The sequence below is a fragment of the Lynx rufus genome, unplaced genomic scaffold (assembly GCF_022079265.1).
Source record: "Lynx rufus isolate CCGP_SWC_20201006 ecotype Redwood Valley unplaced genomic scaffold, mLynRuf1.p SCAF_12, whole genome shotgun sequence".
NCBI classification, from domain to species: Eukaryota; Metazoa; Chordata; class Mammalia; order Carnivora; family Felidae; genus Lynx; species Lynx rufus.
The window spans coordinates 2,724,860-2,743,438 of record NW_025814826.1 but is presented as its reverse complement, the minus strand read 5'-3'; the positions used below and the strand labels follow the sequence as shown (position 1 = coordinate 2,743,438).

At 41.5% G+C, this 18,579-nt stretch overlaps 1 protein-coding gene and 1 pseudogene across 1 annotated transcript in view; one reads left to right on the top strand and one right to left on the bottom strand.

Annotated features, from left to right (window-relative positions):
• Positions 1 to 18,579, top strand: part of PRKDC (protein kinase, DNA-activated, catalytic subunit) — a 205,897-nt gene that overhangs the window by 162,783 nt on the left and 24,535 nt on the right. Inside the window, exons 69-73 of the mRNA XM_047073912.1 lie at positions 3,140 to 3,329; positions 8,377 to 8,551; positions 9,978 to 10,168; positions 10,960 to 11,140; positions 11,948 to 12,108. Of these exons, the coding sequence (XP_046929868.1) occupies positions 3,140 to 3,329; positions 8,377 to 8,551; positions 9,978 to 10,168; positions 10,960 to 11,140; positions 11,948 to 12,108 (898 nt within the window). The remainder of the gene's footprint in view (positions 1 to 3,139; positions 3,330 to 8,376; positions 8,552 to 9,977; positions 10,169 to 10,959; positions 11,141 to 11,947; positions 12,109 to 18,579) is intronic.
• LOC124507926 (alcohol dehydrogenase class-3-like) lies at positions 14,376 to 15,717 on the bottom strand (annotated as a pseudogene).

The window sequence follows — 18,579 nt, the reverse complement described above, 5'->3', positions numbered from 1 at the left end:
CCTACCCAAAGAACTGAGCCCCGAGTGCCACATAGTGTAGTTTTTTATGTATTTTCTACTTCTTTGTCTCCCATATATGGTAACACACAAACATGCAATCTGATTAAGTGGTCTCATGTTACAAGGTCATGAGGGATGCACGCATATAACCAGGTTGCCTTGTGGTTTTTTGTTTTTATTTTTTTTTAATGTTTATTAATTTTTGAGAGAGAGAGAGACAGAGTGCGAGTGGGGGAGGAGCAGAGAGAACGGGAGACACAGAATCCAAAGCAGGTTCCAAGCTCTGAGCTGTCAGCAAAGAGCCCGACACGGGGCTTGGACTCATGAACCATGAGATCGAGACCTGAGCTGAAGTCGGACGCTTAACTGACTGAGCCACCCAGGCGCCCCTGATTTTTGTTTTTTTCCCTTAGGGAGGGGACCCTATCACATTCCCACCTCTGATGCTTGGACCCCTCTATTATTTTGGGTCAAAGAGTATCATCTTTGTTTAGAGGTTTATATTTTCATAACATCATTACATGAGTGGCTATGTTTTTTGTTTCAATCATGGCCTCAATGAGACTGGAGACAGACCATGTAACCAGGGGAGCTAGGCAGGGTAGGATTAAGTAACCTCCCAGAATTAGGAGGATAATTTTTATGAGAGTTTTGAGTCCCCCAAAAGTTGAAAATCATCCTCCAAATAACTCCCCGGGGTTTTAACTGTTCTAGGTCTGGATGGGGATATGAGCAATCCTTTTTATTTGATTTGTGATCTTCTCTATGACATTTTACTCATTATCTATCTGTAGGCAGTAGTTGCTCAGGCTAAACTTTCTATACTCTTTTCTCAGAAGCAAGCAGATAATCTAAGGCCAAGAGATTTTGATAGATAGCTTTGCGCATTTTGGTTTGCTGCTTGGCTAGTAAGTTAAGAGCTCTGGCAGTTTTGTTGGGTATAATTTTTATAACAGTTACATTAGAATTTCTTAGATGGCAAACTTATGAATCAGTTAAGCATGAGGCATATTTTCCAAGAGATCTCAATATCCTTAGTTTCTCTGCAACAAGTCAGAACCACAAACCAACATCTGGCAATTAGTGCTTTAGTCTCTTATCTCGCATGATATCCAGTGAATGTAATCCTGCAAGCAAAAACTTTAACATTTTAGGTTACTAAAGACTTTGAAAGCTATCTTAACAATTACCTATGAAAACTATGAGACAGATAAAGTTAACCATTACTTTAAGTCATTCTTTAGCTGATAAATTGGAACAGAGATAACGAGCTTATTTGACCTTCAGCAAATCTAGGTAGAAAAAAAATTTTTTAATTAATGTTGATAAAATTGTCTGAAACCAATAAACTTAAATTAGCGTAAACACTGAATACGTTTTACTTGGGTCCATGTAAGACAGTTTGTTCCCCATGGTTAATTTTTACCTAGAGAACTGGTGGGGAAATTTGAAATGGGTGGTCTTTGCTCCACAACTTCTATCTCTAGAGTGGGAGGAGGAGCCAGTTATGTAGGCCTCACCCTAGGTGGCGCAGAAATAGGAGGGGGGGTAGGAAGGGGGTAGGTAGGGTGGTAAGGAAAGGCAGAAGAGACGAGGTGCCAGCAGAAGGAAGAGAAAGAGAATTCCCAGTTTTAACTCTTGTCAGCTCGGACAAAGGAGCAGACTCCAGGTTTCTTTTGTTCTCTTTTCCACTAGTGGAATTAGGCAGTCCATGTCAGTTTGGAGGAGACAAGGAATTTCTCCAAAACAAAGGGAGTTTCAGCAGCTCTTTGGGAATATTCCTTAAAGTCCCTGTTCTGAGGTAGAATAACCAGAGACAGTTGGCTCTAATTATCATAGTCATTGACCCAGGAAATGAGTGAGAGACAAGTCCCCACATACAGTCACACAGCAACTCCAACCCACCACCCTACATTCAGCGCCTGAGAGTTGTGGCTTTGTTCCTCATCCCTATGGAATGATTAGGGCAACTCTGGGAGGTGATCAGGCTCCCCTTCTGCCTCTTAGCGGAGGTCTGCCAGAACGAACCCAGGTTCTTACCAGTCTGATGGGCGGCACTCCCTGAGCTGGTTCTTAGGACTCACGGGTTCCATTGGTGTACACGGCATCCTCGTCCTGACACACCAGGAGGGCTAGCCTCCTGTGGATCTAGCGGTCTGCTAGCCCCTGGTGAGGCTGCCTCCCCCGGCACTCTGAGGTTCGTATCCCCAGTGGCAAAGGAGGTGGAAACGCACCATCTCCAAATCCCGGATGAGCCTCCAAGTAATGTCACGGGATTCTCACACAGGGAGTCATGACACTGAGGCTTGTCTTTCCAGGAAGCAACTTTATTTGTGCTGGCACAGCTCAGTTGGGTTCCTACCCAAAGAACTGAGCCCAGAGTGCCACGTGGTGTAGTTTTTTATATATTTTCTACTTTATTGTCTCCCATATATGGTAACACACAAACATGTAGTCTGATTAGATTGAGTGGTCTCATGTTACAAGGTCGTGAGGGATGTTGTCATGTACACATATAACCAGGTTGCCTTGTGGTTTGTTTTTTGTTTGTTTTTTCTTAGGGAGGGGACCCTACCACAGTATTGATCAGGGATGGATTGTATATGTTAAGGGCCTTTGTCAGTGTTTACTAACATGAAACTATAATGAAAATAATGAAAATAATGAAAATGAAATCACTGGAACAGAGTCAGATATGTAAATTACAATACAAATAAAAATAATTTTGTAGCAATATAGCATTATCTTTTCATATTCCCAGTGATTATAACCTGTTTGCTGCTTTACAATTTTCATCTTTGGGGTAGGACCTTAGATTGGGAGATATGAAAAGGGAAATGGCTTCTGAGCCAACATAGTCATGTCACCCATTCATGGAGAGAACATTGTGCGTTTAAATGCTTTGTTTTGTGGAGGTATATGCAGTAAATGATATCTAGAAAAATATCTTTTAAAGAGTTGGTTAATTAAAAATAGATATTAAATCTGGTGCCTAGAGTGTACATTTACAGTCTAAAAAATGACCAAAAATTTAATAGCTGTAGAATTTCTATTAATACCATCCAGTAGCTTACTGTATGTCCAAGATTTCTTTCATGAATCTATGGCATTAACTCTCACTTTTCTTTGTTTTTTGTAGCTGTTTCTTTCTCAGCAAAATCGAGGAGAAACTTATTCTTCCTCCAGATGATCATAGTATGTCCATGGATGGTGATGGAGATCCCAGTGATGGGATGGAAGTCCAGGAACAGGGAGAAGAAGTCTGTTCTCTGATTAAGAACTGTATGTTTTCTATGAAAATGAAGATGGTAGAAAGTGCAAGAAAGCAGGTGAGTACTCATGTTTGCAGTCCTCTATTTCTTTAAATTAGCTGGTTTTTAAACTTCTCCTTAAAATCTGAAGCTCAAAGATAATTGAGTACTTAGTATTTTTGTTCTCTTTAAAAGAAAGTAAACTTGAAGAAACACTTAAAATTATCCAGAAAGTTCTAAAGTTTATTGCATACTTGTTAATCATTAGAAAATAATTATTTTCTGTTATTAAAAAAAGAAAATAAACCCAATATCAGATTGGATCCTGTTTAACAAAATGAATGTTTGCCAGTTAGTTACAAATTATATTTAGGTTTATTTCATGGAGATAAAATATTTATTTATTTATAAAATAAAATATAAAATATATTTAGGTTTATTTTTTGTATATAAAATATTAAATCATATTTTTCATGTACTTAAATCATATTTGAATATACTAGGGGAGCTTACTCTTTTAATGACCCTATATTGATAGATTGCTATTATAAAGCAAAGAATGTTATTCTAGTAGAAATAATTAATATTTCTGTAAGTTTAAGTGCTAGTTTCTCTGTTTTTCTTTGAGATGGGTATTTTATCAGATAGGGATTTGTATATTTCAAATAACAGAAAACCCAACCCAGAGCAGTCTAGGTGAATAAAAGAAATCTGTTAGTTCCTGTGAGTAAAGTCTAGAAGATCTGGCTTTCAGATACTCTGAAATATATTGTCAGCAAGGGCCTGCTTTCTCTCCCTCAGTTCCCTCTTCTACCATACTGATTTTGTCGTCAGATTCTTGTTTTTTAAGTTTGTTTATTTTGAGAGAGAGAGAGGGAGGGAAGGAGGATGAGAGTGTGCATGAGTGGGGAAGGGTCAGAGAGAGAGGAGAGAGAGCTAATCCCAAGCAGGCTCCTCACTGTCAGCACAGAGTCCGATGCAGGGCTCAATCCCACAAACTGTGAGATCATGATCAGAGCTGAAATCAAGAGTTGGATGCTTAACTAACTGAGCCACCCAGGCACCCCTGTTCTCAGATTCTTAGGTAGTAAGTCTGTCTAGCAGCCCCAGGCTCACCCTTTGTAGTTGGAAATGGCTGTGGATGTTTCATATCTTCCTTCCTCCATACTACATCTTCTTGGAATTAGAAACAGTTTCTATTTCTTGCAGAAAAAAAGAAGATTCTTTTCATTAGCTCTACTTGCAGCTGGGGCCATCTTCTAAGGCACGTGGCTAAAGAGGAGTGCATGTGGCTTCTCAGCAGGAAGTTAGGGTGCTTGGGCCAGATGGAGAGACATGTGTGCTCCCTACTACTGCTCAGACTTCTCCAAACTGGGAGAAGGTTCTGGTGAGAGAGGGGAAGGAAGTGAGCTGCAAGTGCATTACTTAGAAATGTGTAAGAATTACTAAGATGGCTAAAACCCTTCCATGTGGCACGCTGGCTTTTCTTAGCAAGTTGTCAACAATATGTTCCCATATAAATAAGGGCTAGAGAGAGGTAGTACCAGTACCAGCAATATTAGACGTGAAGAGAGAAAAATAGTTCTAGTCTGAAGATCACATAAAGCCTTCAGTGCATTTCAGTTTACCTGCCCATGCTCTTTGAAACTCTCCAAAAGTAGCAGAACTGAAATTTGCGTTTTGCCTTTTTTTCATTACCAAGCACACCATTAGGTGCTGGAGATACTAAATTGAATAAAATATAGACATACAGACGAGCAGTTATAGTACAATAATACTAAAGGACAGTCACATGGGAAGGACACCTGACCCAGCCTTATGGAAACAGAGAAAGCTTCCTGGAGTAGGAGGTCATAGCTAAGTTGGGAATTGAGAGGTGAGATGGGTGGAGGGAATAACATATGAGACCCAGAAGTGGCTCGGGACAGTTGGTGTTTTGAGTGGAGCAACGGTTGAACTTCAGCCCCTACTTAAAGGCCGTGCTTCTTTGTGCAGGAAGCCCTGGGATCGAGGCGACCAGATATGCAGTTTTAAAACAGTATTCTGATTGTAGTGAGGAGAAAGATTGGAGGAAGGGCAAAGGCTTGCCCAGTGTCAATCCACGTGATTGATACGGGTAGCCAGTCTAGGTTCTCCTCCAAGAAAAAGGAGGAGGCGTGGATGAGGCAGTGTGACTGGTTCTGCTGCCACCTGTGTCATTTGGTGGATGGGGTGCAGGAGGAGGAGTGTTTTGTGTGGCCGATGGTGCATTCATTGCAAGACATCCTGAATTTGTGAGGCGTTTAAGACAAGCAAGTTGTGATTTCTATGCGATAATTTGTACGTAGGAAATCTAAAGTTCTGGAGAAAAAGAATTATGCTTGCGATAGAGGTATGATGTGTGACTGGCACGTGGACTGTCTGGAGTGGATAAGGCGACCAAGACCAGTTGCCAAAACAGACCTATGGCTCTGGGAGGAGCAAAGGGAGAGGTGCCCACAAAGGAGCTGAAACCAAACGGTGACATTAGAGGATGACCCCGAGGGGCTGGGCCCACAGGAAGGGGCAGAAGTCATTACCTGGGAGAGCAAAGGTGTGCAGAGACCAAAGTGCCCTTGCATTGAGGGGAGGCTTGTGTTGACTTTGGTGAGAATCATTTCACGAGAGCAGAAGTCAGATCTTAATGGGTGGAAGAAGAGGTGAAGGTAGGGATTCAGGGACAGTGAGCGCAGGCTGTCCCTAGGTAGGCCATGATGCAGAGGAGCCAGTGGGTTCAGGGGGGAGTTTGGTCTTTAGGGTGGAGGTGCCTGAGGGTGTTTAAAGCCTAATGCTAGGGAGAGAGAGGACGTCACTGGGGAAGTCGGATTTCGTGTGGAGTTTGCGGGGACAGGATTCAGGCAAAGGTGAGTGGGAGAGCTCATCTGTTCTCTCTGAGAACTGGCCGCGAGGCCCTCTGCAGAGGTTGAGCCGAGGAGAGCTGAGGACAGTGAGAGAGTGGTGGGCTATTGTGGACTGTGGTGGAGGGCCTGGAAAGCCATGGAAGGACTGTCGGGGCACACAGAGAGCCTGGCTACTGTGTCTCTGGTGCATCTGTAAGTGTGTAGGAGCGGACGAGGCATGCCCTCGCTATACCCAGAGTGTGGTTTTGCCAGGTGGGTGTAACACAGGGACAACGGCTGATGATCTTGCTAAGAAAGTGGTGGCTGGCTTCATTGCACATGGAAGGAAGCGGAAGCGGAAAGAAGGCAGGTAAAGTTACCCGAGGTCTTAAGATTATAAAGCAGACATAACAGGAGTTTGGTGAATAGACTGGGTTTGTGGTCATAATGGGGTGATTTGAGGTTAGGAATTTGGTGGGGAGGAAGTTGTGAGTAGTGATGAGTAGCACGGTGCGGCTCAGAAACTGTACCCAGCAATGTCTGGGTAAAGGCTACTATTCCTTCTCTCGTGGTCACCGTCTGGCGAGAGAACAAGAGCTGCACTTTGACCCAACAAAAGTTCAAGGTGGGCAAAGAAAAGAGAGGTCACCATGCTAGGAGAGCCCAGGGAACAAGAGAGATTCTGCCTGGTAAGAGGGCTTCCTGGAGAAGGAGGCATTTGGGCAAGGCTTTATGGAAACAGCAGGGTTTGCACGTGAAGAAAAGAGAAAGATGTTATAGATACAAGATAAATTCAAACAAAATCATGGAGGTGAGGAACTGGGAATTGAAGTCTGCTCTGAACATGTTGACTACGTCAGAAGCTGTTTGGAAGATTGGCTGCTCAGGGAAAAGGCAGAGAGACCGTGAAGTCTCAATGTAGGGAGGTGGTGGTGGGAACGCAGACAGCGTGCGAGATGCTCTGTTAGTGATAGAAGAAGCCCAGAGACGCTGGGAATGATGGAGAAGGTGCAGCTGAGGATGCCTCGGAATTTTAGCCTTTGCAGTTGGAAGGGGGGGTGATTACGAAGGCCCCAGTTTGAGGAAAAGTCTTTGAACCTTGATAGGGAAGATTTAAAAGACGTCCACACAACAACCAACATTTATACACCAAAATTTAAAAACTGTGCCGTAAAGAGTGATGAGACAACTCCTACAATGTGAGAAAATACTGGGAAATCATATATTTGCTGTGGATCCACTATGCAGAACACCTAACGGACTCTTTATAACTGAACAACAAAAACTCAAACAACCCAACAAAAAAAAGGGCAAAGGATCTAAATCGACATTTCTCCAAAGTAGATCCACAGATGGTCAACAAGCACATGAGAAGATGTTCAACATTATTAGTTATTAGGAAAATGCAAATCAAAAGCACACAAGACACCACTTCACACCCACTGTAATCAAAGAGACAGTAACAAGTGTTGGTGAAGATGTGGAGAAATTGGAACCCTCATACGCTGATGACAGCGTAAAATGGTGCGGCCGCTGTGGAGAACAGTCTGACAGTTCCTTGAAAAGTTAAACGTAGAGTTAGCTTGTGACCCCGCAGTTCCACTCCCAGGAGAAAAGAGAGTGTGTGTCCACACAGAAATCTGTATGCACAGAAATCTGTATGTATCTGTATTCAAGATAGCCAAAAGGTGTAAACAGCCCAAGAATCTATCGGTAGATGAATGGGTAAATAAACTGTGTTATATTCATGCAGTACAATGTTATTCAGCCATGTGAAGGAATAAAGTACTGATGCAAACTGTAACATGAATGAACCCAGAAAATACTATGCTAAGTGAAAGGAGACAGGTAAAAATCACCACATGTTTTCTGATTTCACTGACATGAAATGTCCAGAATAGGTAAATCCACAGAGACAGAAGTAGATTAGTGGTTTGGCCATGGCCAGGGGGAATGGGGAGCAAATGCTCATGGACAAAGGGTTTCTTTTTGAGTTGATCAGACGTTCTGGAACTGGATAGTGGTGATGGTCGCCCAACTTTGTGAATATACCAAGAGACACAGAATTGTACACTTTCAATGTGATGAATCTGTCCCCACGATGAATAAGAACACATCTACATAATTTAAGGGGAGGAGGGGTTCGCTGCTCTAAGGTGAGCTGTGTCATGCAAAAAGGAAAGCAGGCCAGTTAAAAACTTGCATTAAATAGTTTTATTTCTAAGTTACCACCTGTATGTCATCGTATCTCTTTCTCTCTTCTGTAGCACAATTTCTCACTTGCCATGAAGCTACTGAAGGAGCTGCGTAGAGACTCCAAAACAAGAGATGGCTGGCAGGTGAAGTGGGTGCACAGCTACTCCCGGCTCAGCCACAGCCGGAGCCGGGCCCAGAGCTGCCCGGAGCAGGTCCTCACGGCGCTGAAAACAGTCTCCTTGCTGGGTACCAGGATGCTCTTCCTTCCTAAATACGTGCAGCAGCACTGTTTTATCTTACGTCTCTGTGTCTATGAGAACTCTTCTTTTGCTGCTTTATCTTATATTTGCGAATTAAATCTTGTGATAATTTTACTAACTCTTTGCAGCCAAGGTAGTTTTTATCTTAGTAATGCTACTGAATGTGGTATTTGGAGATTTTATTTCTTTATCGATCAAATAAAATTGAAATTAAAATTTTTTTCTTTAATACTTATGCAAATTATGAATCTAATAGCTTAATTATTTTGAAAACCGCATTTACTTACAAGAATTGCCTTGTAAAAAGTTGAACATGAACTGCCTTTTTTTCTCTCAGCTCTTCTCTTTTTATAATAACATACCCTTTAAGGCTGAGGGGAGAAAACCTTTCTCTTTGAGAGTTTTCGATCCACTCCACCTGCTCTGCTGCCCTGTGTCCAAGGGTACATGGCACTGTTATTGACAGTGTTTACAATCCTATTCCCAAATCTGACTCTTCAGTAGGACAGGGTGTTATATCAGATATCAGTCTCAGTCAAAATGCAAATAGGGGAAACAGGACTTCCATTTGATCAGGGTTAGAACATCACCCTTATGATTGCTTAAATATTTTTAGGGTTTTTTGGCGGGGGGAATAGGGGAGAGGAGGAGGAGTTTGCTGATCCTGAGAAAACATTAGTGCTCATAATAATGACCCAGTTTTAGTGTCCTAGTATGGCGGTGGTTTGTAACAGTCTTGTGAAATAACAGGGCCAGTAATTTTGGTTATGTATCTGAGGGAAATCTGGCAGAGAATTTTCATGGACAGATGAACATGGCAGTGTAGTTGACGGGACTTGCTAGGTGACGGCCCTTTCTCTTGCTTGCGTCCCTTCTCACACCTGTGCAAGCTGCAGGCTTGACCAGGGCTAATAAGTTCCTTTCCTAGAACCACACAGTAAGACATAGAACTAGACCTTTGAATGTGGTAGCATCTGTGGTGTTATCAGCTATAGGCCACATTATCAACTTAAAAATGTACTCTGCGCTATTAAGATACACGCACAAATCACATTAAAAAGAGCCATTTTCTTTATAAGAGAACTTGGTGCCAGTTCTGCATGATTAGAGAATTTGGTGCTTTGACAAAACGCAGAACGATGGTGCTTGAATAAAAGTTTATTCAGCGTTTTAATTGCTTAGCCTCTGTAGGCGTTGATACAGTCACTGCTAACAAAGAACATTTTTCATTAATGTGAATTCAAGAAATTCCCTAACCAATGTTTGAAGTCAGTTTCTTATACTTTCAAGATTTATTTTACTTTTTTAATAGAAAACAACCTTTGTACGCTATGAATATCTTTTTTTTTTAATTTATGGCATTCATTTATTTCTGAGAAAATCATGTGTGTTGTATGTTTTTAATCCAACAGGTGAGAGCATATCAAGTTACTTAAGCAAAGATGTTCTGGCTTTCCATGACCAGAACATTCTCTTGGGTACAACTTACAGAATCATAGCTGATGCTCTCAGCAGGGAACCAACCTGCCTTGCTGAAATCGAGGAAAGCAAGGCTAGAAGAATCTTGGACCTTTCTGGATCCGGTTCAGAGAATACAGACAAGGTAATGAACACAGGAAGAGTGAGCTTGTTATGTTTGTGTGTTGTGTGTCTATAATGTGCAGCCTTCTGGCTACATGGAAGAAATAATGAAGAATGATGATTGCTTTGTGTTTGGAAATACATTTGACAGTTATGCACAGCCAAGTTTCTTATGTGGAAAACTGACATACTCCATGTGTTTCCTGTTTATTTGAACAATACAGACTGTTTTAGTATTAAAAATCAGAAATTTGTGTCAGATTGATGGGAACAGTTCTTCCATGGATTTTTTTAATGAAATTTCACCACCAGCCGCCATTCAGACATCCCACTAGCTTATGGGGCAAACCAGGCTTTTCTGCCCTTTTTTATGTAGTGTCTGCTTTGCTTAGCTTTTTTAAAATGAATTTGTATTTTCCATAGTTAGCAGCTTCTCATCTCACTGTGCCCATCTCACTTCAGTTGTTAGCCTTGCCTTCTTCCTCCACAGTGTTAGCAATATCTGTGCAGGGTGGAGAGGTTAAAGCACCATCTTCTGTCTCTCCTTCGGACAGGCTATATGACCCCCAGTGACCTTTGGTGCCAGTTCTGCATGATTAGTGGACCATCTGATTTTTAAAAGTACTGAGGATCGTACTGGAATCACTTACTGTTTCACAATCAGGGCAGACAAACTCCCTTTTCCATTTAACCAGCTTTCTGTGATATCTCACAACTCAGAAATCACAAGTAATCTTTCTGTATCATCACAAGTAGAAAGTAGAGTTCTTCGAGAAAACTTCAGCCGTACTCACAGACCTCTGTGAATTCTAGGTGATTGCAGGTCTATACCAGAGAGCATTCCATCACCTTTCTGAGGCCGTACGGACAGCTGAAGAGGAGGCCCAGCCTTCCCTCGAGGGCCAGGGGCCTGTAGGCAGCATGACAGAGGCTTACATGACACTGGTGGATTTCTGTGACCAGCAGCTTCGCAAGGAGGAGGAGAGTGCCTCAGGTGAATCACAGAAGGAAAAGCCATTTAGTTTGTCACACTGTGTTAACCAGTCTTAAGACTTTTGTGGATATTTTAGGTTTCCAGTTTGCTTGTTTGTTTTTAAGTGGCAGTTATTCTGAGAAAAGTCTTGCCCTTTTTTTTCATGTTGATTTATTTTTGAGAGAGAGTGCACGCGCGCGCGCGCGCACACACACACACACACACACACACACACACACGAGTGGGGGAGGGGCAGAGAAAGAGGGGGACAGAGGATCTGAAGTGGGTTCTGCGCTGACAGCAGAGAGCCTGACGTGGGGCTCAAACCCACGGGCCTTGAGATCATGACCTGAACCAAGGTTGAACATTAAACTGTGCTACCCAGGTACCCCAAGGTCTTGTCTTTTTAAGAGGCAGTGACATCTTCAGACAACACAGAGCCTAGCTATCATTTGTCTTTCCGTTTGTTTAGTTTATACTTTCTACATTTTGCTTGTTGCTTTGGTAATATTGGCTACGTGGCCTGCCTCTTGCTCCTGAAATAAATTCAGTGACCAGAAGCTGCCCTGTGTTCCCACCCAGCCCAGGAAGCAAACTGCGCTTCATGCAGAATGCATGATCTAACAGAAGAGTAAGGTTCAAGATGGACGCTTTCACATATGGCCCAAAACTACGTCTGGTGTTGGTTGATCTAAATACGTGTGAAAAAGAGAACAGTGACATAATACAAAATATAAACCAAAAAGGGAAATATAGTCATTTGTTAAATTTTACAGTTTATATAAGTGGGTATATTGACCATTTTTCCTTCTCTCCTGTCCTTGGTAGTTATTGAGTCTGTAGAACTGCAGATGTATCCAGCCCTTGTGGTGGACAAAATGTTGAAAGCTTTAAAATTGCATTCCAGTGAAGCCAGGCTGAAGTTTCCCAGACTGCTGCAGATTATAGAGCTATATCCTGAGGAGACCCTGAGCCTAATGACAAAAGAGGTTAGTATTTGAATTCTGGTAAAGACAACTTTACAGTACGTGAAGACATGTTTCTGTTCATATTTAAACACGTTAGTATGTGTGGTGCACAAGTTACACTTTTTCCTAACCAGATTGAATTTTACTACATTCCAAAAACATATAGAACTTAAAGTTGTATACAGCTATATAAAAGAGTGTTCACATTTACCAGTTTTCCTTTGTGGGTGTTGATAAGAACACTGTGTCTGAACAAGGACCCCAGGAAGAGGAGGAGTTATGTGTGGGACAGAGGCGGGAACTTTCTGGAACACAATTTGCTGCCCATAACGAGTAAGCTGTAGTCTGGAACATCTGTTGGTGCCTTATGCTCAGTTTATTATTTATCTCAGGGAGAGGGAGTACATTTCAGCTGGCTTCCCACCCCCGTGACCGTAGTGCCTTCTGGCAGCACCGTGAGTCCTCTGAGCGCGCGGCGAACAGCCAGGGTGCGCGGGCACTCCCCCACACGGTCTGCTCACCGTTCGTGTGTCCCGTGAAGGCCTCCCCCACAGGTCTGCATCAGCCTGCCGCCTTCCTGTCATAGGGGCCATCTGAAAGACTCCTTAATGACTTTTCTAGATGTTTAACTAGAGAATAGGGCCAGGCTTTGAGTTAATAATATGATGGTTTAAAAAGGGTAGCATAGTACTCTATTAGCTTTACATCGTATATTTTTAAACAATGCTGGTATCTGAGCTGTGGAGACTCCGTGCCTGGCAGGGCTTTATACTACACCCTCTGACCCTCTTGTGGCTGTGGAAGAGTAGGGATTTTTCCAAAAGATCCTAAAAAGGAGATGAAAGTAACTTCAAATGTAGTGTATATATATGTGTATGTGTTTTCCTTAAAGACAAATGAAGAAATCATTAAATAAGTTATGATTTTAGTTTTTCCAAAATAATATTTTATTTACATATGATAAAAATAGCATTTCGAATTTGTGAGGAAATAAATGGAATGTTCAGTCAATGTTGTTATGGCCAGGGATGAGGAGCTAACCGTTATTGAGCACTCCCTGTGGCTATATGGACTGATGCCTTTTATCCCCACACACTTTGCTCTTTCCTCATTTAATAGTTGAAAGGAGGAAGCTTGCCAAGTTCACTCTTACACCAACATTCCAAGTGCATCAGATTTTATCTTAAAACTAGCACATTAAAAAGCATGGGGCGGGGGCAGGGGTGGTGGGGAACATGAGCAAATTTAAAAATGGCCTTGGAGTGAAGCTATACAAAAACCAGAAGCTACAAAGGAAAATAATCAACACTTCTATCCAGGGGAACAAACAAAAAAAGAGCTGATGTCTGCCTCTATAAAATAAATAGACACTAGAAAATGGTCAGAGGAAACACATGTATGATTAAATATGTAAGGAAAATAAACAGACTGTGTACCCTCACTAATAATGAAATGTGAAAATTAAAATTAGGTATTTTTCACCTCTCAAATTGACAATAAATTTAAAAAACTGATTGTCTCCAGAATTGGAAAAGATTTTGGAGACTAGTCAATCTAATACTTTTTTTTTAATTGAAGTTTAAGTTGACATAACAATGTGATATTAGTTTTAGGCATACAGCATAATGATTCAATAATTCTGTGCATTATTCAGTGCTTATCACGATAAGTGTAATTCCCGTATGTCACTATACAGTGTTATTACAGTATTATTGACTGTATTCCCTATGCTATACTTTACTATCCCATGACATACTCATTTATTTCACATATGAAGAAATTACTTTTATTATGTTAGAATATTCCTTAATGAGCTAGCAATTATTCATGTAAAAGAGAGTTCAGAAAATAAATTCATGACTGTATTAGCTTTGTCCTTGATTAGAGATTTATGAATTATATACAACATAGTGTTCCCCAGAGTAGGTTACTCTAGAAGTAGTAGTAGAGAAAGTCTAAGACACTAAACTTGGAAGAGCTTCTCCCTGCTTGTCTTGCTGTTCCAGCTGGACCAGCAGACTTAGGTGCAAGGATGGACGTATTTTTCTCTGTTGAATTTAAAGCTTTACAACAGTTTGGGGTGCTTGGGTGGCTCAGTCAGTTAAGCATCCGACTTCAGCTCAGGTCGTGATCTCACGGTTCGAGAGTTCGAGCCCTGGGTCAGTCTCTGTGCTGACAGCTCAGAGCCTGGAGCCTGCCCCAGATTCTGTGTCTCCCTCTCTCTCTGCCCCTCCCCCACTATGCTCTGTCTCTCTCTCAAAAGTAAGTAAACATTAAAAAAATAAATATTAAAGCTTTACAATAGTTTGAATGCTCTTTTCTGCATCTATCAGTTCAAAGGCTTTGTTAATTTGGTCAAACGACAAATTGTGAGTCACAAATTCATCAACTTTTACCTTTTTGGACATATATTCACACCAACTTTGGGACACTTTCCACACCCTTCCATCTTCCAAAGGCAGTGCCTTTCCACGTGCGGCCTCTTACCAGCTGAAATGGGTGAGTGGCGATTTCTTCACCCAAAGCAGCTACTCCAACTGCTACGCCGATGCCCCAACCTGTGTGGCACGCCTCCAGTGCTGCTCTTGTGACTTCCGGGTTACCAGTACACCCAAAGGCATAGTTCACTCCTCTGCCAGTCATTTCAGTGAACACTTCTTGGATGGGTTTCCCGAAGTCCTGGGGGTCTAGACTCCTTGGCCCTTGTGAATCCCACGATAACCGCCGATCCAACTCCTCCTAGGCCAAGATGGCACTGTTCATAGCAGCACCATAACCAGTTGAAATGCAGTAACTCAGAAGGCAGATGTCATCCAAAGTTGTCGAAGGGTCCATTTTAGTAACAGAGATACCAGCCACAACTGTATTTTCAGAAAACTTGCTGGTTCCCATGTAATGTAAAGTTGTCTTTCCTTTGCAAGTAAATCGGCTAGTAGCACCTGGCATTAATCCTTTTCCTTGAGTAACTCTTGTCTTCTGGCAAAGATTTGTTTTAGGGTTTAGACAAAATTTGCATTCTCCACACTGTGCGATGTAAGTGGGATGACAGTATCATTGGCCTTCAGCTTCATCACTCCTTCGCCAACACTTTCCACGATTGCAGCACGTTCATGTCCCAAGATCCCTGGAAAACTCCCCTAAGGATCAGCCCCACTCGTAGGCATTGGTGTGGCCAACTGCAGTGGTGATAATCTTAATTTGAACTTCATGAGCCTTTGGGGGTGACACCTCTACATCTGCTATAGACAGGCTTTTCTGCCTCCCAGGCAACTGCAGTCTTGCACTTGATAACCTGGTTCACCACGTCCTCGGACTTGGGTCAGTGAGGGGGCAGGCATCCAGAGTGGGCTGCACGGGGCTGGGGATCTCATTTTATAACTGGAAATTTGTACCTCTTAATCTCCTTTAACTATTTTGCTCATCCTGCCACACCTCTCCCCTTTGGCAACCACTAGTTCTCTGTATTTATGAGTCTGTTTCTGTTTTTTGTTTGTTCATTTATGTTGTTTTTTAGATTCCACGTATAAGTAGAAATTATGTAAGTAAAATCTTTGTCTGGCTTACTTCACTTAGCTTTATACCCACAGGGTTCATCTTTGTTGTTGCAAATGGTGAGAATTCATTCTTCATGGCTGAGTGATAACCCATTAAATGCATATATCACATCTCCATTATCCATTCATTTATCAGGGGACACTTGGGTTGCTTCTGTATTTTAGCTATTGTAAATAATGCTGCAATAAACATGAGGGTGCAGATATCGTTTTGAATTAGTGTTTTTGTTTTCTTTGAGTTAATATCCTACAAGTAGAACTACTGGATTGTGTGGTGTTTCTAATTTTAACTTTTTGAGGACCTCCCTACTGTTTTCCATAGTGGAAATTTACATTCCCACCAAATTTACATAGCGGAATTTACACTCCCACCAACATGCAGGAGGGTTCCCTTTTTTCTACATCCTCGCCAACACTTGTTTCTTGTTTTTTTGATACTAGCTATTCTGACTAGCTAGTGAGGTGAGATTTCATTGTGGTTTTGATTTCCGTTTCCCTGTTGATTAGTGATGTTGAACATCTTTTCATGTGTCTGTTGATCATCTGTATGTTTTCTTTGGAAAAATATCTATTCAGCTCTCCTTCCTATTTTTAAAAATGTATTTATTTAAATTCAAGTTAGTTCACATACAGTTGTAGTGGTTTCAGGGGAAGAACCCCGTGATTCATCACTTAAATGTAATACCCAGTGTTCATCCCAACAAATGCCGTCCTTAATGCCCATTGCCCATTTACCCTATCCCCTCACCCACCACCCCTCCAGCAACCCTCAGTTTGTTGTCTGTATTTAGTCTCTTATGGTTTGCCTCCCACTTTGTTTTTCTGTTTTTTACTTCCCTTCCCATATTCTCATGTTTTGTTTTTTTTTTAATTCCACATGAGTGAAATCCTATGATATTTGTTTCTCCAACATATTTCGCTCAGCATAATACACTCTAGTTCCATCCACATTGTTGCAAATGGCAAGATTTCATCGCCATTTTGATCCCAAGTAATATTCCATTTTATACATATACCACATCTTTATCCATTCATCAGTCAGTGAACATTTGGGCTTTTTCCATAATTTGTCCATTGTTGATAGTGCTGCTATAAACATTGGGGTGCATGTGCCCCTTTGAATCAGCATTTTTTTTTTTAATTTTTTTTTTTTTCAACGTTTATTTATTTTTGGGACAGAGAGAGACAGAGCATGAACGGGGGAGGGGCAGAGAGAGAGGGAGACACAGAATCGGAAACAGGCTCCAGGCTCCGAGCCATCCGCCCAGAGCCTGACGCGGGGCTCGAACTCACAGACCGCGAGATCGTGACCTGGCTGAAGTCGGCCGCTTAACCGACTGCGCCACCCAGGCGCCCCTGAATCAGCATTTTTGTATCATTTGGAAAAATACCTAGTAGTGCAATTGCTGAGTCATAGTGTAGTTCTATTTTTAATTTTTTGAGGAATCTCGATATTGTTTTCCAGAGTGGCTGCACCAGTTTGCATTCCCACCAGTAGTGCAAAACAGTTCCCCTTTCTCTACATCCTGCCAAAATCTGTTGTTTCCTGAGTTGTTAATTTTAGCCATTCTGACAGGAGTGGGGTGGAATCTCATTGTGGTTTTAATTTGTATTTCTCTGGTGATGAGTATTGTTGAGCATCTTTTTATGTGTCTGTTAGCCATTTGGGTGTCTTCTTTGGCTAAGTGTCTATTCATGCCTTTTGCCCATTTCTGCACTGGATTTTTTTTGGGGGGGGGAGGTTTGAGTTTGATAAGTTCTTTGTAGATTTTGGGATACTAATCCCTTTATCTAATATGTCATTTGCAAATATCTTCTCCCATTTCTTGCCTTTTATTTTTGTTGATTGTTTGCTTTGCAAAAGCTTTTTATCTTGATGAGGTCCCAATAGTTCATTTTTCCTTTTGTTTCCCTTGCTGCTGGAGATGTGTCTAGTAAGAAGTTGCTGTAGCTGAAGTCAAAAAGGTTGCTGCCTGTGTTCTTCTCTAGGATTTTGATGGTTTCCTGTCTCACATTTAGGTCTTTCATCCATTTTGAATTTATTTTTGTGAATGGTGTAAGAAGGTGGTCCAAGTTCATTCTTCTGCATGTCACTGCCCAGTTTTCAGCACTGTTTGCTGAAAAGACTGCCTTTTTTCCATTGGAGATTCTTTCCTGCTTTGTCTAAGATTAGTTGGTCATTCGTTTGTGGGCCATTTCTGCATTCTCTGTTCTGTTCCATTGATCTGTGTGTCTGTTTTTGTGCTACTACCATATTGTCTTGATGATTACAACTTTGCAATACAGCTTAGAGTCTGGAATTGTAATGCCTCCCACTCTGCTTTTCTTCTTCAACATTACTTGGGCTATTAAGGGTCTTTTCTGGCTCCATACAAATTTTAGGGTTGTTTGTTCTAGCTCTGTGAAAAATGCTGGTGTTACTTCGATAGGGATTGCACTGAATATATAGATTGCTTTGGGTAGTATAGACATTTTAACAATATTTCTTCTTCCAATCTATGAGCATGGAATGCTTTTCCATTTCTTTGTGTCTTCTTAAGTGTTTTTCATAAGCTTTCTATAGTTTTCAGCATACAGCTCTTTTACCTCTTTGGTTAGGTTTATTCCTAGGTATCTTACAGTTTTTTGGTGCAGTTGTAAATGGGATCGATTCTTTCTGCTGCTTCATTATTGGTGTGTATTGGTGTGTAGAAATGCAACCACCACCATGGATTTCTATACATTGATTTTATATCCTGTGACTTGCTGAATCATGGATGAGTTCTAGTAGTTTTTTGGTGGAGTCTTTCGGGTTTTCCACATAGAGTATCATGTCATCTGCAAAGAATGAAAGTTTGACTTCTTTGTCAAGAATGAAAGTTTGTCTTTGTGTGCTTTGTCTGCTTTGTATGTCTCCTTTGTATGTCTGCTTTGTCTGCTTTGTATGTCTTTGTCTTTG